Raw genomic sequence first — 22,340 nt, forward strand, 5'->3', positions numbered from 1 at the left:
ACAATGAGCATGTTCGGACAACAGCACCTCTTGTCCACAAATACAAGCTCGGAATGAGCCCAATTTCTCCAGAAAGCCCACAATTATTTGTCAACAAAATTTTAAAAAAAGAAAAAACAAAAAAAGCTGAAGTGTTCCCATTTTCTAAGCATTTCAACAAATTTTCTTCTATATCTCCATCCGTCAATGGAATTTTTAGCCTACAAAGTGGGACTCTTTCGTCTGCCAAAAAATTGATTAATAAAGTATATGAGTAACTTTCAAGGTATACAAGGAAACTGTCACCTTTCAAATTGACTATACCATTAACTTGGTTGGTTTCTTTGGAATTTGAAAGTAAAACTTATGTCAACTGCTCCACCAACCCATTCATCAAATATTCCTCAAATTATTACTTCATATGATAGAGTGATATATATATATATTAAAGGTCATATAAGCCACACACACGCTAAGCCATGCCCGAGGGGCATGAAGGCTACCACAGCGGATGAAAACTACCCAAATCTCAAACCCTCTTGGTGAGAATAGAACCCTGGATCTCGAGGTCCTGGATAGACAACTTAAACCCTATATACGCAAACAAAAACTCTATATATCCCTAAGTAACAATTTTTTCCATAACCAGTATTATGTTATTTAATTACATTGAATTTCGTTATTACGTTATCTAATTACATGTTATGGCTGATTATAACTAAATTTGTTAGGGATACATAACACTCCCAATATGCAAATGCAAATAAATTTCAGCTTAAATAATTTATTTGAAGTTGGGCCTGAGCACAAGTTGTGGAGCCCATCTATTGTTACCTTTGGCCCATGAAGGGAACACAACAAAACAAACCCCACAAGCCCACACAAACAACAATAAGGGGTAATTAAACTTGCACCATTGAAAGTGCTCTAAGTGTCTTAAATATGATGTGTCACATAATGAATGGTTTACTTTATTTGTATCTTAAATGTAAGGGGCTCACATAAATCCACTCATTTCTTGACACATCATATTTGAGACATTTGAGACACCAAAAATTTAGGGATCCCTATCGTTTCTAAAGCCGAAATGCCACAACCAAAACGAGAGGAGAGAAGTGAGAATGTGAAGTGTGTTCAGAGGAGATAGTTGGTCTAGTGTAACATTATTTTGGAACGAAACATTCATATCACCCACAAAGTAAAAGCGTCCTAGTGTTTGTGTCTGTTTCCTGAATATAGTCCAAGCCACTGGATTCTAATGGACGGTTGCTACCTATTTATTTGAATCTGAAGGCATGATTTCTGTAGCACCTGATGCATTTTGTACTGTAATTGTCACCTGATTTGCTTGCATGGATGTGCTCTTATTTAACATCTAATGTGTGGATGGGTTTCTTTGTATAATATTGCTGCATCAATGAGACTGAGACCCCATAGAATCATAGTGGTCCATAAACTTTAAGGACCATTTGTGATTGTTGAAGTGATAAATGGTCCCCCATGGTCCGTATTAATGTAGCTAGCATGGACAAAGTAGTCTCTTTATAAGTCATGTTTGTTTTAATATTATTATTATTAGGGTAAGAAGGTACTCCAACTTTTTGTCACAGTTAAAAGTCATAAATATTATGTTGCAACGTACAATTAGAGATTATAGAACAATATAGAGAAGAAGTATACATGATTTAAAAGGTTCGGCAACGTGCCTACATTCTCGGGGTTTGCGGCTGTTTTAAATATAGGAAATTCCTTAATACATTCGGCTAGGGTTTTCAACCCTTATATCCAACTACCCAGGTATTTGAAAATACAATTATACCCCCATACAAAAATAATCAACCCACATCAATAATATTGACTGGTACGCTACGCTCCCCTCTCGCAGAACTTCTCCTTTCCTCAGAGATTTTAGGTGCTACTAGATAATACTTCTAATATGAGCCATTATTTAACAGATTACTCCATCAACCAAATGATTTATAAAGAGAGTACGGTGGGATTGGAGGCTAATAAGAGTCCATAATGGACGTGTTCTGGTGGCTGGTATGATACGAGTAAATTCTGTTGGTGATCCAACAATAGTGGAGTCTGTGACTCTCAGATTTGGCATCAAGTTAGAACAAGACTTTGAAAACTCTACAACTTTATCCTAGAAGGATATGCTCTATAGATAGTTCAAGCAGTTAACAACAATAGAATCTTCCTATCATTGTATGACTTTATACTTGACAAGATTCATTCCTAATTGTCGAGTTTAGATTGCCGAGTATATGTCCTTTTGGGAGAGGTTTCACCCTTCATCCCCTCTTTTTATTTGACTGAATGTAACATTTTTAAGTAATGAAGTTTTCTTTTAAAAAACCAAATGATCTATGTCCAAACAACCTCGATCAATTGGATCTAGGGTTCCATATATACCCCATTCAAGATGGAGCAGAAGCCTATGATTTGTGTGGTTCTTCTAGAGAAAGTAATAAAGAAAGTGTTGTGCATTGAATATAGTATGAGTGGTTATGGCTAAGGTTCCTTCCTCCCTATAGTCTTTTGTGAGGCATTGAAGTGATGGCATGTGCATCCCACTTATTATTGATTTCCTTTTTTAAAAATATGATTTCATAAGGATCGATCCAATCAATATTAATCTAATTATAATACTAGCTAGATACTTCATGAAGCTTCATGATATATAATTATATATATGGACTATAAACAATTTTGTTGATACTTGACATCAAATCAAATGCCACATCATGTTGTGTACACCGACCATTTCATTACACATCAACGTTTTATTGCACCAATTGTTTCATTACAACACCGATTCTTTAGAGATAATGGAAGGTGATGATATCCCTCCATAGGATATTGACACGTGACATAAGATATCGAGCTAGCACCTCAATTAAGGAGTCACATAAGCTCACCGGGTTACTGATCGAGGCAGAGCGGAGGAGTCCAATCGAGAAGAAAGAATCTAAGAACCCATATAAAGCACAACTACCGAGAAGAGAGCATCTCGGTAAGATCAATACACCCCTACGGTATAAGATAAGCATTCCACATGGGAAGTCCTAGAGTGACCAAATACTTAGGTAAACAGAGTTCTGAAGGAGACCAACTCCATTTAGGAAAGGAATGATGATAAAATTCATCCTCTTATAAATCCGCCTAAAAATCAGAAAGAAGAGATTTACTTCTATGAACGGCTGAACTATCCAACTCATATAAAAAAGTGATCTTTAGCATCCGGTAAAGTATCTTGAAGCATGCGCTCTTAATAGCTATTTGAGAGAAAGAGCTCTAAATATCAAGCACTTCCCCACTGATAGCTTACAGACTTAAGCGTTGGAGAGGTCCCCCGAGAATACCCTAGGGCCCACTTATAACTCACTTTTTTATTGTGTAGGTCATCCTCAGTAGAATCGAGGACACTTCCTTATGTCAGTCCTACATTCTGATATGTTACCAAGGCCGATCTAGTTTTGAACGTAATCATTTTAGGTCCTTACTTTAAGTCTGCATAGTAGAAACCATACAAGTTTTTGTATGCCTGAAACGGGAGGAAGATGTATGATCGAAATCGTTGAAACGGGAAGAAGAGTTCTTGATAGAGGAAGACAATTTCAAACACTCGATGTTTGCTCATCATTGATGTATGGAGGGGAAAATAAAGGGTGGATGAAATTGGGAGGTGGAAGAATGTGAAGAATGTCAGGTTAGGGCACCTAAACGGGTTGCAACCTTGTAACTATTTTTTTTTTAAAATTTCGGTCGTTCAATAAATCCAACGACTGAGATAGAAGTGCTGCAACACTTCATGCTTACCTCGATTGAGTCTTGACTGTCATGCAAATTATTGCTTGATTAAATTATAAGAGAGATCTTTTTTTGCCCTGATATCCATGCAACCTTATTTCAAGGCCCAAATTTTTTTTTAATTAAATAGAGTTTACACATATCTAGGCTTGATGTACATATTTAATTATGCCACGAAACAACCTAAAAAATTAACTTAATTTCTCCTTTTTTAATGTCATAATCAATAAATAACCTCTTTTTCATGTTATATAGGTGAGAAATATTCTTTTGTTGTATTATAGATGTATAAAATAATAAAAATAAATAAAAATTATAGAGTTTTGCATGAAAATGTTAAGAGTGAGAGTTCTCTATGGTTCAAATCTTTAAGGAGTAGGCTACATTGAATTTGATGCTACATTTATTCAATTAATTAAAGACATTGTTGGAAACAATTGTATGAAACTTGGATCACTTATAAATTGAGACATTAATGTGTATTAGATTTTTTGATAACTGAGAACGAAACCATATAATTTTTTTTTTCTTTTGGACATTTTATATGAGGCTAAATTCCGGTTGTCAGGCCCATGCATACAGAATTTTTTCACATGACGATAGGATAAGTTGAATCATAACCTAATGCGTGGTCTCAATGATATTGTTCCTAATGTATTAGACGTTTACATTTTACAAATATAGTTTCTTCTATAATTCCGTAGTTAATTAAATTTATGTTTTAGGTTTTCTTATCAGTTAATGTGTCAAACTAAGATCAAATAGAATTACGAAACATTTATTTAAAAATATATATTACCATAAAAATTCATTCATGATGTACCATAAAATAAATATTATGCATCATATATAATACCCTCTATCCTTGAGTGGTCGAGTTTGGCAAGAATTTTTTTTTTTCTAGCAAGTGAGTCATTAGTTGAATGGCAATCACATTACATGTAAGGGATCAGCCACCCATTAGGTCATGGGTTCGAATCCTACCCCTCCTCATACCCCTGTTTCAAAATTTTTTTCTAATTTTTGTTAATAAAGGGTGGTCGACTCGAACTTAGATACCACCAAATCGAAGAGTATATGTCTTAACTATCTCGAGTCTCGATTGAGCAGTTGTTGTCAGAATGACAGAGTTATTAATTTTTTCCTACTAACATCATCTGTTTTTAAGAGCATCTAACATTAATTTTCTATAATTTTAGTAAGATATACTAAACGCACCAATTTTTCACCTAATCCCCACATTATTATCGTACTAAACTACCTAATCCACAATTTATGGTTAATTACTTTCATGCTTATTACCTAATCCCTATTTTAATTGCCTATTTTACGTGCAACAAAACAAACACAAATCCCCAAAAAATAAAAAAAATAAAATAGAATTAAAAGTGCCACGTGGCCAGTGAGATCATCCAGCTCACTTACTATAACTGCCTTGGCAACACCAAGATACGATCATATAATATCCCACACTGCTTCCGCTCCTCCTCCTCCTCCTCCTCCCTCTCTCTCCTGAATCTTATTAAAATCCGAACAACAATGGCGTAACGGCGATATACTGAACTCTCTCTATGGGAACCTGCGCCTCCAAGCCTCCCAAACCAAACCCTTACGCTCCTAGAGATCAGCCTAATGTCCTTCCTGAACCTGCGCAGACTCCGAAGTCGACGGTGAGTCGGGACCTTGTCACCGCCATCAAGGAGTCTCCGTTCTTCCCCTTCTATACCCCGAGCCCTGCCCATGGCGTTAAGGCTCCGGAATCTCCGGCCAACTCCACTCCGAGGAGGATCTTTAGACTGCCTTTCCCTCCGCCTTCTCCGGCAAAGCACATTAAGGCGGTGCTCAGACATCGGAGGGAGAAGACGGTGGCCAAGATTCCGGAGGATGAGGAGAGTGAAGAGCGGACGGAGTTGGACAAGAGATTCGGGTTCTCGAAGGAGTTCACTAGTCGGTTAGAGGTTGCGGAGGAGGTCGGCCGAGGTCATTTTGGGTATACTTGCTCCGCCAAGTTCAAAAAGGGTGAACGCAAAGGCCAGAAAGTCGCTGTCAAGGTCATCCCCAAGTCTAAGGTAGGCTGTTCTCCACTTTTGTTGATTTCTGCATGTTTTACGTGTATATGTTTTGACTTTCTGTCGTTTAATTATCTATTTTTTTCCCTTTCAATTATTAGATGGATCGTTCATCTTGTTCCCTCAGTGATTAATTTTGTGTTAGTAATAAAATGGAAAACATATACATCCAGTCCATTTGTGGGGTGCTAAGTATTAACCTGAATAATTTAGAGACTTCGCTTTTATTGTGTATGAGGGAGTGATTAAGAAATTTAGGACTATATTGTTTGGAAGTTACCATTTGGATTCCTTCTCGAGGCAGGATACCTGTCCTGCTTTTAAAAATAGGAGAACTCAAGGATATTTGAGCTTTGAATTTGGTGGACATAAAGGGAATAGTTTATTCTTTTCGTTAATTTTGGTCTTCAATAGTGAAAGGATATCTTTTGGCCCACCTATTTCTCTTTGATGATATTTTGATACTTTGCTTAAGAACAATTCACATCACTTTTGGTCTGATTCACATAATGGTCGACAAATCACGATTCAAATTTATTAACTTTTCTGCTTAGCAACTTGGGGGAAGTTCATAATGAATAACAAGGTTGAAGCTATTGTTGAGCTTTCTCAATGAGTTAATTGTAGTCACTTCATCAAACATGAAGAAAGGATGTCTCAATGGCTCAGTGCGATTGAACTTTGTGAGAACTATAAATCTAAGCCTACCATGGAGGTAGACCATTTGCAGACGCACTCAGCTAATGCCATCTACCAATTGCATTACAGTCAACCCAGTGGGAGCAAAGCTATAGTTTGGTCACGCACCACTATCTCTGCACGAATAGCGTTAGACTGTTATTGTTCTTGATTTGCCAGCAGGCCTCCAAGCATTGGAGATCTGAATCTTCTTCCAAAACATAGAAGATATTTTTTTTTACAATCAGATATGCTATATGGTCTTATGATTCCTAGCTAAGTTGGTTTTGCAATAATTGAAAAACAGAAGATAATGCATCATTTTCATCAATGAGAAAAGTGAAACCAGATAAGGGAATAAAAGGAAAAAGAGCCTTAACTTGTCTGGACGAAGATCAATTAACTTACTTTTTTTACTTTCCCCCTCAATATGGGTTGAGAGAAGAAATGAGTCAATTTTTTTCAAAAGGGAAAAATAAGGTAAGATATGAAATAATTCATCACGGACCCTGTTTTCCTTCATCAAATGGCTATCTAGAGTTGGAGGGACAACCTAAAAGTAGTGTTGTGGTGCCTAATGAATGTGACGGTAAGCACTTGCCTTAGGAAAAATGTGTATACTTCTTTTTGGTGCGTTGCTTCCACTAACTTTCCTTGATATGTTGTGAGACTTTCCACGGACATTGTGTTGAGAATGATGTTCTCGAGTTTTCAAGGATATTTTTCTATTCATACTATTGTGATGAACTTTGAAGTTTGAGGGGAGAAGGTTACTGGAGGGATTTTTGGAATAGAATAAGATGAGGGACACTCAATAATCCTGCTTGTAAGTGGGTTTGAGCCTTAGAGGAATCTCCTACACAATCATAGGAGGTTGCATATCAAGCGGCCCATTGAGTTACTAATTTTCTATGCAATCTTCAGCGCTAATATTTTTCTTCCTTTAATTAAATTAATGAAATACTTCTTATATTTGCCAACCTAAGGCAGTTGAACTTTGAGAGTGTGATTGATATTGAACTTTGAAGTGAGAGTGTGATTGATATTGTTGGCTGCAATGAAGTCTAGAATAAACTTTAATTGCTTCTTATATTTGTCAACCTAAGGCAGTTGAACTTTGAAGTGAGAGTGTGATTGATATTGTTGGCTGCAATGAAGTCTAGAATAAACAGGATTATGAAGCACATACAGTTGAACTTTGAGAGTGTGATTGATATTGTGATTGATATTGTTGGCTGCAATGAAGTCTAGAAGAAACTTTAATTGCTTCTTATATTTGTCAACCTAAGGCAGTTGAACTTTGAAGTGACAGGATTATGAAGCACATAAAAGATTCTTATGTCCAATGTACCTATGGATGTATTATTCTGTTCAAGAAAATCTATGGATGTCACATATGGGCTGGTTGTAACCAACAAGCTCAATAGGCCATTAACTAGAAAACTTGTTGGCTGATTAAAGAAGGCATTTGCCCTCCTTATAAATAGATCACAAGTCCCCTATCTAAGCAATGTGGGACATTCGTATCAACAGTCTGTGTTTCTACCAATATTTGGGATGCTGACTTTGGTCACTAAGTAATTAATGGTATTTTCTTGTTGGAAGATTTTAGTAGTGACATAGTGTAAACTGTAAATAATTGGTAGTGCTTACTCTTTTTGTTTCCCTTTGAAATATTGCCACCATAGTGATCTATTCCATGTTTCCAGATGACCACAGCTATTGCAGTAGAGGATGTAAGAAGGGAAGTGAAAATTTTACGCTCCTTGACAGGACATAGCAATCTTGTACAATTCTATGATGCATTTGAAGACACTGAAAATATCTATATAGTTATGGAGTAAGTTTGAAGCATGTACTTCTCACATGATCATCTCTCGTTGTACTGTTCTTTTTCTTTCTTCTTTTTAAAATAATTATTTGGTTGTGTTGTTACATGTAATATTTGTTGATTAGGTGATAAATTTTGTCCTGTATAGTTCAACGAGGACAAAATATTTTATTCCCTTTAAGTGCAAGAATATGGTAATTTGATACATGTATAATTTTTGTTATGATAATATAATAGACATATATAACATGATAATTTTTGTCATGCTTGATCTTACGGCTTGCTCTTAAATAATTTTTGCATATTTGACCACATATTTGGGGACTAAAATTTTCTTTATTAATTAATAGTAACTGATTAACCAGTATGGCTGTTTCAGGTTATGTGAAGGAGGGGAACTTTTAGACAGAATACTTTCACGGTAATCTTTCAGTAGTTGCTATGGTGATATTTTTTTCACTCTTTTCCTTTAGGCTTGCATTATCTTATTGTCTAAGGAGATGTTATGTTGTTTTTCAGGGGTGGGAAATACTCAGAAGATGATGCCAAGACTGTCTTGGTGCAAATACTTAATGTGGTTGCCTTTTGTCATCTTCAGGGTGTGGTGCACCGAGATCTCAAACCAGAGGTAGGAGATGTTCCTTTTCTTTTCTCTGTATGGTAAAAGCATTGTATGCATGCTATAACTTTTATTTGCTCTTGTACAAGAAGATGGATTAAGGTTTAGGACTATTGTAAAGAGGAAGGAGAAGAAGAGAAGGAGGAACTGCCGTGAGAGAGAAAGAGGATATCACGTTATTGATTTCAACAGTTCGTATATAATAATAATCCAACTTTAACCTACTCATAATACCCTAATGACTGGATTTACCAAACTCCTTAACTCTCATAACAGCTCTTAACGAGGGCTGTAAGGAAATTTGGGGTGGGGTGGGGGGGTTTGCATTTACATGTGCTTGTTCTACCTGGAACTGTTGGCGGGGCCTTTTGTAATGGGTTACTGTTCATAAAGACTGGGAACACAGAACTGGCAGCCTTATTGTATGTCTCTAGATGAATGAGATGTAAATCTTTTGATTTGAAGGTGAAAGGAAGTGCAAGGGAAAATTGATATTTGGTGTAGCTTTTAAAACTGAACGATTTGATAGTATTTCAAAGCGTAACCATGTGATAAATTAAACCATTTGCACCTTTCAAAAAGCATTATTCCTTTCTTAGGCCCATCTTTTTTGCAATCTAAGATGGTTCTATTGCTAATCACTTCTGGCCAAGTCGTGTTTCAACTGTTTGAGGAGTCTTGAGATTTTAACTTACCCAAAAAAAAAAGTCGAAAGCTTTGAGGAATGTTTATCTTTCATATCATCTAAGTTCAAATCACTTTCTGGTTCAGAACTTCTTGTATACTTCTAAAGATGAGAATTCCCAGCTGAAAGCCATAGACTTTGGCTTGTCAGATTTTGTCAGACCAGGTTTGTCCCTTCTGTCCAGAGCCTTGAGTTACTGCTCCATGTTGAGTTTGCACATCATCTTTGATGCTTATGTATTCTGCAGATGAAAGGCTTAATGACATTGTAGGAAGTGCATATTATGTGGCTCCTGAAGTTCTGCATAGATCTTATAGTACAGAAGCAGACGTATGGAGTGTAGGCGTAATCGCATACATTTTATTATGTGGTGGTCGTCCTTTTTGGGCTCGGACAGAGTCCGGCATTTTCCGGGCTGTCTTGAAAGCTGAACCAAGTTTTGATGAAGCTCCTTGGCCTTCGTTATCTTCAGAGGCGAAGGATTTTGTCAAGCTTCTATTGAATAAGGACCCCAGAAAGCGAATGACAGCTGCTCAGGCTTTAAGTGGGTGTCAATTTCTTCTATATCATAGTCATGACAATCCTCATTTATCGCTGACTGTAATTTTTTTGTTTGCAGGTCATCGTTGGATCCGGAATCATTGTGATGTAAAAGTTCCACTTGATATTTTGATATTTCGACTCATGAAGGCATACTTGCGATCATCATCTTTGCGTAAGGCCGCTTTAAGGGTGTGTATGTGATTTATTGCGAAAGGAAATATATTTTTGTCTTCCTCCTTTACAATATCCCCTTCTTAGCATTGATTATGTTTCATGCTGTCTCTGTGCTATTAGTCAAAGTTATCGAATATTTACAAAAATGAAACGTGGCTGGCTTTAAACTATATATAAAGTTGCTTGTTCATCCATGTTTGTTGGATGACATTGCATGAAGAGTCATGAGCCTAAGACGAGTAATTATTTATTTCGTGCTAGTGGATTTAGATAGAAGGAAATAGATCTACTTTTCTAATTCTCTAAGTGTTGAGAAGTGATTGGATTCAAAACATGCAAAGAACCTTCCTCCATTGATTTGCCGAATTCTTTCTTATGTTAGCTATTTGAAACCAACAAAATATTTGTTGTCGTTCATAGTTTATTTACTAATCCTAAATTCCTTATCAACCCATATACTGTTTTATGCAGGCTCTGTCTAGAACCTTAACTGCTGACGAACTCTTTTATCTGAAGGAGCAATTTGCATTGTTAGATCCTGAAAATAATGGTAGCATAACCTTAGAAGATATTAAGATGGTTGGTCCCTTCTCTCTTTCCTCTCTCTCTGAACTGAGTTTGGGTAGCCGGAGCTTCATGTATCCTTTGAATTCATATCTTTTTTTTCCCTCTGACAGGTTCTAATGAAAAATGCGACAGATTCAATGAGGGAGTCTCGCATTCCTGATTATCTTATTTCGGTATGAGTTGCTAATCACTTGAGCGATCTTGTCATATGTTTATTGACTTGTTGCTTATATTTATGCCTGCACCTATTTTTATTTGGTAACAGCTAAATGCACCTCAATATAGAAGAATGGACTTTGAAGAGTTCTGTGCAGCTGCATTAGGTGTCCACCAGCTGGAGGCACTTGATCGTTGGGAACAACATGCCCGTTGTGCATATGAGATTTTTGAGAAGGATGGAAATAGAGCTATTGTGATTGAGGAACTTGCTTCAGTAAGTTGAAATTTTCTCGTGCTATTTTGACCTCCTAGCACATTGTCTTATGCATGACAGCATGAAGCGAAACCATCATTAATAATCGATGCATGGTGTTCAATTCATGTCTTATTTGCTGGTACGCTGAAAAGTTTTCTGCAGTTGGTTTTTCATGAATGAAGTACGATCAGTAAGTACTTAAGAAAGGGGGCCATTATGGAGGAAAGACTCATGTAAAGTATAAACTAATCTTTTGTACATTCGGATGAGCGAGGCTCGTGACAAAAATTTCTAAACCTAGCAAAGCTCAAAAGATTAAACCGCGTGAGGTTCAGGTTGCAATTGTTTAATAACAATTAAAATTATATTTTCCTCAAAGCTCAAGCTGCCTTAGTTGAAACCTTTTGGAGAGATTATGCATAATAAGAAACTGATGTAAGAAAAGCCTCATATGGCCTCCTAGTGTGAATAGTGGGTCGATCTCTTCCACTCTTGGGTTCAGATGATTTAAGCTAGAACGTAGGATGAAGCTAAAGTTTGAGCTGAGCTAATTGGTTCTAAGGGGGAAGCCCCATATCATTTTGTAATTCAGGCTCTTATAGCTTCCATGCCAGCCTAGAAAGTGGTCTTGGAGACTTTTGGGTTGTTGATGACAGGAGTCACAGGTGACAGGACCATGTTAACGTAACTTGGGACCGTATTTGCAGCCATATGAGGTTGATTGAGTTTCCTTTCATTTTTTTTACCACTGCTACTGAAGGGTTACATTTTCACTTTTTTGTACATAATGAGTGTTGGCTTTCTTGCCTCTGAACTATGAAAAATGAGGGATATATGCTAGTAATTTATTTTCTAACTTCCTGTTATAAAGCTATTAGTTTCAATTAAATAGGATGCTATTTAAGTTTTCTGGTGTCCATTGTCATGGATACTGCAGCATCAGGGTGCCTAGTCAAGTGACTTGTCATAAAGATAGAAAGCCATCAACGAAATAAAATGCATGTCTTATTCTTCATTTTCTTGTCCTTTATTGACAAAACTTGCAATATTCGTTAGAATTCTAAGACTATTAAAACCAAATCTGATTGTTTATTGAAAATGTTGTTTTCAGGAACTTGGGCTAGGTCCCTCCATCCCAGTTCATGCCATTCTCAATGATTGGATTAGACACACTGATGGCAAGCTAAGTTTCCTTGGTTTTGTAAAATTGCTCCATGGTGAGTCCACCCGAAGATGAACATTATTTGCACCCTGTTTTTTACTAAATACACTCCATTAACCCTTTAAAAACACACTAGAGTGGGGTGTACTTAATAAAAAATAGAATGCAAATAATGTTCATCTAATTGGTATGAAGCCACATTGAAGACTGATGGTTTATTGCTTGTAAGAGAATAATTGCTAGTACTTCTTGGCAACAAGGTACAAGATTGGTCTGCAAGTTCTGCAATTGATTGCTTAAGTTTGGGATCCTGGCAAGCATATTCCTTTGTGACCATTTTTCGGTGAAGATTACAGGCAATCACTCACTCTCTTCAACGATTTAGCAGAGGAGCCAGAACCCAGAAAGGTTGGAACTTACAGGGCTGTTGATTGTTTCCTGAGAAGCCATGAAAATCTTTGGCTTTAGGGTGCAAAGATTGTAGGGATAGTGTTGCCTAAACAGGTGAAAAGATTTTACTGGGCCGGAAATGCTTTAGAGTTTGTACAGTTTCCATTCTTCCTGTGTTAAAACTTTTGCTACCTACTGGAGATGTGGAGAAGCTGCACAAAAGTCTACATTCACATAAGATCACATTCCTTGTTCCTATAGCCAATTCAGGAAAGAAGTAAATATGGCGCTTGTCAGCACCTGCTTTTTATTATAAGAAATGCTAGAAATTCACTCTTAGGACTGACTACATGCTGTTATTCCATTTGCTGGTCAGTTCTTCTGACTACAAGTACAGAGTAAACCCTTTTATCATGCAAGGCCATCAGTCACTTCTATATGGCAGAGATAAGATGAAAAATGCCCAAGAGCTATGAAAATTAGGCAATGCCATTCTCTCAAAGTCATACCTGTTCCTGGTCTCATAACTAAGCTGGCTTTCAAAACAATTACAAGGTCAAATCACCAATTCAGGTTCCTCCATTCGCCATATAACAACTTCACTAAATAAAAGACAGATGAATTGACAATGAGCAAGAAGATCCTATCTCAACGAAAGCCTTTGGTGCAGATCATCAGCCAAAGACTGCCTCAAACTTTCCCCGTAATAATGAAACGACTTCTCAGTCTCCATAACCCTTGGAATAGGTCCACCCTCATCGGGCTCCTTCCAAGGCTCCGGCTCTGGCTCCTTTGCAATCTGGCACAAGTTATGCAACACACAACAAGCAACAATAGTCTGTGGTGCATGATTAAGATCCACATTCAAATCCTGCAGAATCTTCCACCTCCTCTTCAACAACCCAATCGACTCCACCACTACAGACCGACCTTTCATCAACATCCCATCAAACAAGTTCTGTGCTGGTGTCCCCATCCCGTTGGGCGAAAAGGGTGTCATCAAGAATGACAACAAAGGGTAAGACCAATCCCCAACTATGTAAGGCCTCACATGGTGTCCCCTCACATTGATCACCTTATCCCACACAACATCACCTGAAATCAACCTGTTGTACAACAAGCTATCCCTCAAATGCGCAGCATCGCTGGCACCACCAGGCGCCTTCACGCACACATCCCAGAATATCTTCTTATGATCAGCCACAACCTGCATCAAAACCGAATTATACCCATATTTGCACCTATACGAATTATTCATTTGATCTGACGATTGCCTCAAATTATGGATCTTGATGGGGCTCCCATCAATGGCACCACAGATGTTAGGCAGCGAAGTGAGCTCTTCAAATGCCTGCGTCGTTTCAATCAAACGACTACGACTAACAGGAATCTTGACGAACTCAGCATACAACTTGGTGGCCAATAAGCGAGTAACCATGTTCGTGATCTTGGATATCAAATAGGGCTCCAGAGAGTATCGAGAAGCTAGGGTTTTGGAGGAGTAACCGTGAGCAAGCCGCGAGAGAACCATCGCGACGGCATAATCGGATGGGAGGGAGAGATTGGAAGCGGCAATGAAGGGCTTGAGCTTTTCAACAACGGTAGTGAAGACAGGGTAAGAGAGTCCATAGAGGGACCTCCATTGGGCGTCGCGAAGAGGAGGGTCGAGGGACCAGATGTGATCCGTGGAGAGAGCACGAAATGCGGAGACGGAGTAAGGGGTGCCAGAGTTATCAGGAGATTGGGGAGGCGAAGGGGACTTTGATTTGGGGGTTTTGGAGGAGGCAAGGAAGGATAGGAGAGCCGCGAGGGTGAGGAAGAGGAGTGGAGCGGGAGAGGAGGAGGAGAGAAGAGAGGTTGGAGAGGAAGGAGATTGAAGAGGGGAGGACGTACCAGTGGTGATGGCGGCGGTGGAGGTGGTGAAGATGAGGGAGGTGGTCGGGTCAAGTGAGTTGTGGAGGTGGAGGAGGTTTGATAGCATCAGCAAGAAAGATTCGTCCATTTTTTGCTTGCGCTAATTCTTCTTCCACGAAATCGATCTCTCTCTACTCACCCTGCTATTAATTTCTCCGGCGGAGGGACAAAGTGTTTGTGAAGAACAAGAAACGACTCTCGATGTCCGGAAGTTCACAGTAATGAACTGAGGACAGACGCAGTGTTTGTGAAGAACAAGAAACCCCCCTCTCTCAGTCCCGCGGTTGACCGAATTTCTCATATAAGAATTAAGGCTACTTTGTATATAAGTTACCTTTATGAAATTCGATTGTAAACACAAATTTTTTATAATCTCATTTATTTATTTGAACCCTAATTTAAATTAAAATTATTATCCGATTTATTTATCCAAATTTAAATCAATGCGAGTTTTGTCAATTAAATATATCCGAAATTCAATTCAAATTAGAGTCGAAACATATAAATATTTCATAAAATACATGCTCTTGTCGGATACTCGGATCATTTTTTTCCTCTTTAGTTGAGTTTGTGAAAATGTTAAAGGAAATTTTATCTACACACCACAAAAATATAATATCTACAATATTTTTAAATTTTTATAATTTACATAAATATCTTTGTATAAAATGATATATTAATCTTTAAACTATAATTTTAATATAAATAATTTTTACTAATTTAAGAGAAGCTTAGATAACCATTCATTCAATCAAATGATCTTGCCATGGAGACCAACATGGTAAAATTAACTTTTTATCCACTTTTTCACAATTTTTTTTAACATTCTTACTTCTCCCTTTTCTTCTACCTTTTTCGTGCTTCTCCCCTGCTCCTCTTTTTAGTCCATAAGTTCAGTTGATCTGTGCAGCCAACTCCGACAACAAACACGGTAACAAATGCAAGTGCGTAGGTCGTGCGATGGATAAGCCTTCTTCACCAGATCCTTGATATCGTCGCTCTTGATCCCAAATCTACGCTTCTTAACCTCTGGTTAATCAATACTATTCACCAAATCGGAAAGCTAGTCCCTGGCTCGTCCATACTTCTCCGATTAACGGCCGGAAGTGGTCAAGAGATGAATCGTAAAATCTATCGGCCATCAGGAAACTATGGGGGCTTAGCCGATCCAATGTTAAAGGTTTTTGGACTTAGTTTTCCTTAAAAAGCCCAAGTAGTTCAGGCCCAGTGAAAAGAAGCCCGTTTCGGTTTTTTTCCTCGGGTTGCCGGGTTTGGTTATGGATTGGATCTAAAGCACTTTCCGCTGCCTTCAGTTCTTAGGGTTTATAAGTCGGGTTAATCAAGCGAATTTTCTTCTTTCTTAATACTGAACAATTGGAAGCCCTTCGAATCGAATTTCTGCGTCTTCGGGTTCATTCGATTACAGTACGCAGCTGCAGCCATGACTGAGGTATCTATCTCATCATCGCCGCTCCTAAAATTCGATTTTTTGAATGCTAATCTCCATGTATCATAGTATGTACGTGTGCTGAATTTTCGTTTTTGCGTCTCCTTTCTCCTCTATTTGCAGTATTGGGTTAGCCAAGGAAAGAAATGGTGCGACTTCTGCAAAATCTTCATATCAAACAATACTTCCAGTATAAGGAATCATGAGCTTGGTGAACGTCACAAGGAAAGTGTGTCCAAGCGTCTTACTTCTATGAGGAAAGACAAAGCCGCAAAGGAGAAGGAAGAGAAAGAAACTGCGCGTGCGCTTGAGCAAATTGAAGCAGTAAGTTTTCATTCACCTTTTTTTTTTAATTTCAACAGTTGTGGTAATTCATTAGCATACTTACATATCTAAGCGTATACAAGTCAAAAATCTCCCGTGCCTATGATTTTCTTGCTGCTTTGATGCTTTGCCATTGCAATCTGAAGATTCTAAATTGATCCTTATATAAACCAAATTTTGCTTCCTTTTCCAGCTTTTAGTATGTTAGGAGGCATATGTTTTGAGGTTCGCAAATCTTCTGATGGAGAATTTACCTTTATTTGGTTGGTGAAAGCTTTTGGAATCCCTGTTTTAATTTTAATGGAGTTTGGGTATTTTGAAGGATTTTAGTAGGTAAAGAATACTAAATCAGGAAGTGCAGCGATACGTAATGACATTTATAATGACAAAACTATTGAATACATGATGAAGTCTTTCTCTGTGGTCAAAACTTGAAGAATAGAACCACTAGAATTATTTGGTGAAAGGAGACAAATTTTGGTAGTTAAACTTTTTAATATGTTAGTGTAGCAAGTTCATTTTTATCTTTCATCTCATATCGACTGTCCTGAGTGGTATGTACATACGAATAAATTTCCCTCACAATTTAGTAGTGAAAGTAAATTGGGGTATAAGTAGACATTAAGATGTAAGCTTTCTCATAGTTCACCTTTTCTATCAGCATTGTATGACACTGTCAACATTTTGTATCTGTTAAAATATGAATATTGACATTAGTTATTGTTGACAGCTCTTTTATTTTATTCTCTTTTCCTTTCTTCATAATTTTCTTTGTTCCCTATGCACAATGTTATAAACTTATACGTAAGGATTTTTGGGCTATGCATTCTTCTATTCATCCTTGATGCTAAATATCATAATCATAAATATGTCTCAGAAAGCTAAGCGCAGCTATCAAAAGGACATAGCAAAAAATCAGGAGGTCAGAGAGTCTAATGCCCATGGACCGGATTTTCTAGGGGATGACCAAGAGGGTAAGTATGAAGAATAGAAGCCTTATATTGTTTTAATGCTGGCTTTATTTGAATGAATATTGTGGAATGGTATTCCATTAATCAAATAATTCATGAATCCACTACTCAACTTCTGGGCCTATTTTCAAGAATTTATTACTCTTATGAGTGTTTCAGGATCTAGTCTGTATTATATTATTTGTGTTTGTATTTCTTTCTATTCCTTTGGTTAACATAATCTAAGGTTATTGTTCTTTTCCACTTATGCATGATTGCCTGATATGAATTTTTTTTTTTTAAATTTGGGATCGCCTGATATGATTGTTCAGGCTTGTAATGACTCTGGAAATTTGAGATTATTAGGTCAATTATTTCTCATAATATTTATATTTCTATGTTGTAACCTCAGTTAATGCTTCAAAAGGCAAGGAAGAAATTTCTTTGTTTTCTTGTGTATGTGCTAAATTTCTGGCTGGTAATTATTCAGTGAACAAAATGGATATGTCCTTGAATTGCGGCCAATTTGTCCATCTTGTATATATTTTAATTACTTTGCCCGATATTGTGGAATTTTCTTAGTACCATAAGCTCTAATTGGTTTGCGGATATATACACATTCATGCATTTTTCTTTATTGTGGAATTGTGCATACTGATACAACTTCATGATGACAGAGTGGCAGTATGACAGCTCTTCAGGCTATCACTACAATTCAGGAAATGGTTTATACTATGATCCAAACTCAGGCTTTTACTATTCTGATGCTATAGGTATGGAGATATGCAACATAACATTCGTGGTGTTTTTTTTCTTTACTTTCACATGTATTATGTCAATTTAGTTACATGTTGATTACGGCCTTTTTTCCTGCAAGGGATGCAACAGGCAAATGGGTGACACAAGAAGAGGCATATGCTTCAACTGTGGTGTCATCAGACTCCAGACGTAAAGAATCCACTTTTAAAAAGCCTCCACCGACATCAGAGGCAAGTTCAGTTAACGCAAACAAAGGTCCTGCTGGAAATGGACCTGCACCAGGTCCAGTTGTAGCAGCTTCCTTGAACCCTATGAGATCTGTCAAAGGTGCTCCTTCATCATTCGCTGTTAACAAGCGAAAAAGGCAAGATGTGAAGGCTAAGCCAAAAACCATTTCTGAAGCAGAGAGAGCTGCACTTAAAGCTAGGGAGGCTGCAAAGAAGAGAGTTGAGGAGAGAGAGAAACCATTGCTTGGTCTTTACAAACACTGATACAGATCCATGATGCAGTTCCTTGAGGCAAAAAGTGGTATGCATTCAGCATGTATGTTTGACCTTTGCTTACTCTATATTAAGTTCAATAATGAGATGATGTGGTTTCTAATTTCCTTGTCTACTTTTGATTCAATCTGCTACTTTCCTTTGTAGGCTATATGATTTCATTTTTGGTCAAATTTTCCTCATTACTGTCAAACTATCAATTCTTTTTAATTGATTTTTAGAAGGTTTATGACAGGGGTCCCATGCAAGTTATGCGGTTGGTTTGTCAGAAGGGAAGGGTCATTGTTATTTGTTATGCAATTAAGGATATCTACAATTAACCAGTGGCTAGTGTGAAAATAAGTGAAGGATCCACAGAAGATTTTCTTTAACACAATAGGTTTACGTGCAGTATCAGTATTGAGTTCCATTCTGTTTTCTTTTACACTGAAGCCATGGTAGCTGTGTAACTATGCTTTGCTGTGTCATCATTGTCTTGAGAAGCTTTGGTCTTTAGAAAATGACCGAATTTGATGACATTGTTCACCGTGAACTCTAGACCGGCTTTGTGCTCTTCTTCTGTGATGACATGATTAGCTGCAAAAGGTTTTCCAGTTGAATAACCATGACTGTTGGATCTTGGTTTCTTGTTTGGTGGATAACCATGTATCCTATAACCATTTGTCAATGTTATGATTAGTCATTTTGCAGTAATTGCAAAATATACTCTCTTTGTTGTTCTGTGGGTGCTTGCTAGGGTTTTCTTTGTCTCTCCTGTTCTGACTCCTCTTGAAAAATGGTTTAGATCCTTTATTGTTTGCTGAAGTGAATTTCTTAGCTGCCATATCAACAGCTTCTTGAGTGATAGCTACAGACTTTTCTTGGATCGTTTGTTTTGTTTCTTCTTGAGACACCATGTTAAAAGCTTTGGTGAGATCTGGGAAGGGTTCTTGTAATAGAATCTGGCTGCTGACTGCATTGAAGTTTTCATTGAGTCCCATGAGAAATTGCATTACTCTCTCTTTTTCTCTTCTTAGCAGCAGTGGCTTGAGCACATCACATGTGCAATTCCTACATTTACAGCCTGTAATTTCCTCATATTCTTGCATTACATCCTATAAACCCTTCAGCTTTGAGTAGTAATCATCCATTGTTAACCCCAGCTGCTTCATGTTAGAGATTCCCCTCATTATTTCAAAGATTCTGATGTCATTGACTGGAGAGTATCTCTGTTTAAGATCCATCCAAAGCTCTCTTGATGTTTTCCAAGTAGCAATGCTCTGTAAAATGTTGGATGCCACTGAATTGGTGATACATGTCTTGATTGAGCCATTTGATTGCTTCCAATTCCATGGTTGGTAGTTAGGATCACTCAGTGTTGGTATTGTCAAAGTCCCATCCACAAAACCTACTTTATTCCTTGCTTCCAAGGCAGTCATGAAATGTGAACTCCAAAAAATGTAATGGCTGCTTCCAGTGAGATTAATTTTTGTGATTGAGAAGTCATTTGGAAGGAAATTGTAAGGATTATGAAATGGATTAGTGTAGTGATGAGTAACTGGCATTGAAGGTAACATGTTATGCAGGTTTTGATAGATTGGGGTGGGATTGTATGAGGATGGTGTAGACTGAACATCAGAACATGAGGTGGAAGAGTAGGGTGGGTAGAATAAGTGGGATTGAGAGCTGAAGAACATATGGCAGCATGTGATGAGGAGAAAGAAAGTTGATAACAAGGACATAAATGTTTCTGGCAATCAAGAGAAGCCTCATCAAGGAAGCTATGAATGAAACCCCAGGATTAGTAATTCGAGCGAGCAGAAGCTTAAATAAACAGCGAAACCAAAGCCAAGCCAAGCCCATAGGCCTGATCCAAAGGCTCAAGGCCCGACTCACATTGGCTCAGGCCGGACTAGGACTACGATTTTTGTGCCAAGCCCGGTCCAAAACCCAAATGGTCAATTCAGGCTGGGGCCTATGCCGGGCCGGTATGTTTGTTGCCAGTGTAAGGCAAGTCTGTTGTGTTGTATTATATACAACAACAAATTAAATTTTAAAAATAAAAGAATAAAAGAAAACAGAGAGGCATGGATAGAGTGATCTGGATCATCCACGTGTCAAAGATCCAACCCCTCTGGAAATGCCATGCACACCCGCTGGATTGAACCCCAAGCAACCCAACAGCCCATGCTTGTACGGCAAATGCGTCTTCCTCTTCAACTCCTCCGAGACCGCCCGGTTGGTCGTGTAATGCAACTCGTGAGCCGAAACCGGTCCTCTCCTCCTCGAAACCGAACCGACACTCCCTTCCGTCGACCGGAAGCTCGCACTCTTAACATTTGCAGTCTCGACTTCTCTTCTGTTCAAATTCAAAACAGAGTATTTCGTCAGTGGCTCTCTCCCCTCCGACGCGCTTCGGAACAGAAGATCCTTCAATTTCCATTTCTTGTAACCTCTAGAGAACGAAATCGCAGACAAAATTGCTGATGCGTAGGATCTCGAGTTGCTTGTTTTGGATGTAGAGGCTTTGGTGCTCTCTGCAATCGCCTCTTGCTCGATTAACACATCGGGAAACCTAAGCGGAGGCAGAGATCTGCTCTCTCGGCGTACATAAATAGAATTCGATGATGATGATGATGATGATGAAGACGAAGCAGAGCTTCGTTGTCTTCCACGTGTTTGTGAATTTTCCTCTGAGAGAACATCCTCTGTTTTGCGCGTCGAATTGGCTGCAAATGAGTGCGGTCTGAGGGCGCGGATCTTGCCGCCGTCGAAGAGTTCATCAGCTGCGGATATCGGAGGTACGTACAATGGTCCACTGAAATTGAACTCGAAATCTTGATCATCGTCGATCAATAATTTGTCTTCTTCTTCTTCTAGTTTTGATTTAAGGATTACAGATTGCTCGGCTAAATGATGGTAGAAATTGGAGGGACTGGTAGGTACGCTGAAGAAGTTGTTGCCGAATCTCTGAGGACTGGAAGGAGCAGTCATGTAAGGAGAGGAGCAAGTACTTTCGAAGTTAATGTCCACGGCGGCGGCCGGCACAGGTACCATCACTTCCATCTCCATATTTGAATTGTACGTATAATGTATAGAGAGAGGAAGGCGAGGAATGGATTGACTGAGACGAATTAGCTTTGGGGAGGGAGAACCGTCTCTTTATATAAGATTGATTTAAATTTACAAATGCTTGCGTTACATTAGATGACAATGATAGGCTCACACTATTTGGATTTTTTTTTATTATAAATTTCTTGTATTATATGAGGTAATTAACTTTTAAGTTTCATCCACTCTAATTCTTCTCATGATTCCTTTCAAAAAAAATAATTTATTCTCATGATTGGGGGTTATGTCATGTGGAGACGACTATAAACATTGACCGTAAACATTGTCGTTTACAGATATTTTAATCTCAGTCCCTGACCCTAAATTCTGATCGATGAGTAAAAGAGAGACCTTTTCACTTCTATGTACTTCTCATCCCTCTCTGTTTTCGACAGCTTCGCAGGCCAGCTAAAAGGTGGAAAAGGTGG

At 38.1% G+C, this 22,340-nt stretch overlaps 4 protein-coding genes across 10 annotated transcripts; 2 read left to right on the forward strand and 2 right to left on the reverse strand.

The window, feature by feature from the left end:
- Positions 1 to 5,366: 5,366 nt before the first annotated feature.
- LOC120002055 (CDPK-related protein kinase-like) lies at positions 5,367 to 13,216 on the forward strand. The gene is made up of 11 exons (XM_038850619.1): positions 5,367 to 5,864; positions 8,252 to 8,382; positions 8,753 to 8,794; positions 8,893 to 9,001; positions 9,764 to 9,842; positions 9,925 to 10,221; positions 10,297 to 10,409; positions 10,866 to 10,973; positions 11,072 to 11,134; positions 11,227 to 11,394; positions 12,488 to 13,216. Exons 1-11 carry the CDS (start codon positions 5,367 to 5,369, stop codon positions 12,611 to 12,613), a joined length of 1,734 nt encoding a protein of 577 aa, XP_038706547.1. The 3' UTR covers positions 12,614 to 13,216.
- On the reverse strand, positions 13,204 to 15,125 carry LOC120002056 (protein ALP1-like). Its single transcript, XM_038850620.1, has one exon. The coding sequence runs from the start codon at positions 14,928 to 14,930 to the stop codon at positions 13,572 to 13,574; it is 1,359 nt and encodes a 452-aa protein (XP_038706548.1). The 5' UTR covers positions 14,931 to 15,125; the 3' UTR covers positions 13,204 to 13,571.
- A 1,010-nt stretch (positions 15,126 to 16,135) lies between these two features.
- On the forward strand, positions 16,136 to 19,449 carry LOC120002966 (zinc finger protein ZOP1-like). Of its 7 annotated transcripts, none has more exons than XR_005469216.1 (6): positions 16,136 to 16,292; positions 16,413 to 16,613; positions 17,491 to 17,587; positions 18,241 to 18,336; positions 18,452 to 18,865; positions 19,044 to 19,449. XR_005469216.1 is itself a non-coding variant. In XM_038851841.1 (6 exons), the coding sequence occupies exons 1-5, from the start codon at positions 16,284 to 16,286 to the stop codon at positions 18,811 to 18,813; spliced, it is 765 nt and encodes a 254-aa protein (XP_038707769.1). In that variant the 5' UTR covers positions 16,136 to 16,283; the 3' UTR covers positions 18,814 to 18,850; positions 19,044 to 19,449. The 7 variants fall into 7 exon arrangements, 4 of the variants coding, with proteins under 4 accessions (XP_038707769.1, XP_038707771.1, XP_038707768.1 ...); XR_005469217.1 differs by having other exon boundaries at positions 19,047 to 19,449; XR_005469215.1 differs by having other exon boundaries at positions 19,058 to 19,449.
- Positions 19,450 to 20,589: 1,140 nt separating this feature from the next.
- Positions 20,590 to 22,089, reverse strand: LOC120002964. The gene has a single exon (XM_038851838.1). The coding sequence runs from the start codon at positions 21,871 to 21,873 to the stop codon at positions 20,908 to 20,910; it is 966 nt and encodes a 321-aa protein (XP_038707766.1). The 5' UTR covers positions 21,874 to 22,089; the 3' UTR covers positions 20,590 to 20,907.
- Between the last annotated feature and the right edge of the window lie 251 nt (positions 22,090 to 22,340).

Source organism: Tripterygium wilfordii, chromosome 7 (assembly GCF_013401445.1).
Source record: "Tripterygium wilfordii isolate XIE 37 chromosome 7, ASM1340144v1, whole genome shotgun sequence".
Lineage (NCBI taxonomy): Eukaryota > Viridiplantae > Streptophyta > Magnoliopsida > Celastrales > Celastraceae > Tripterygium > Tripterygium wilfordii.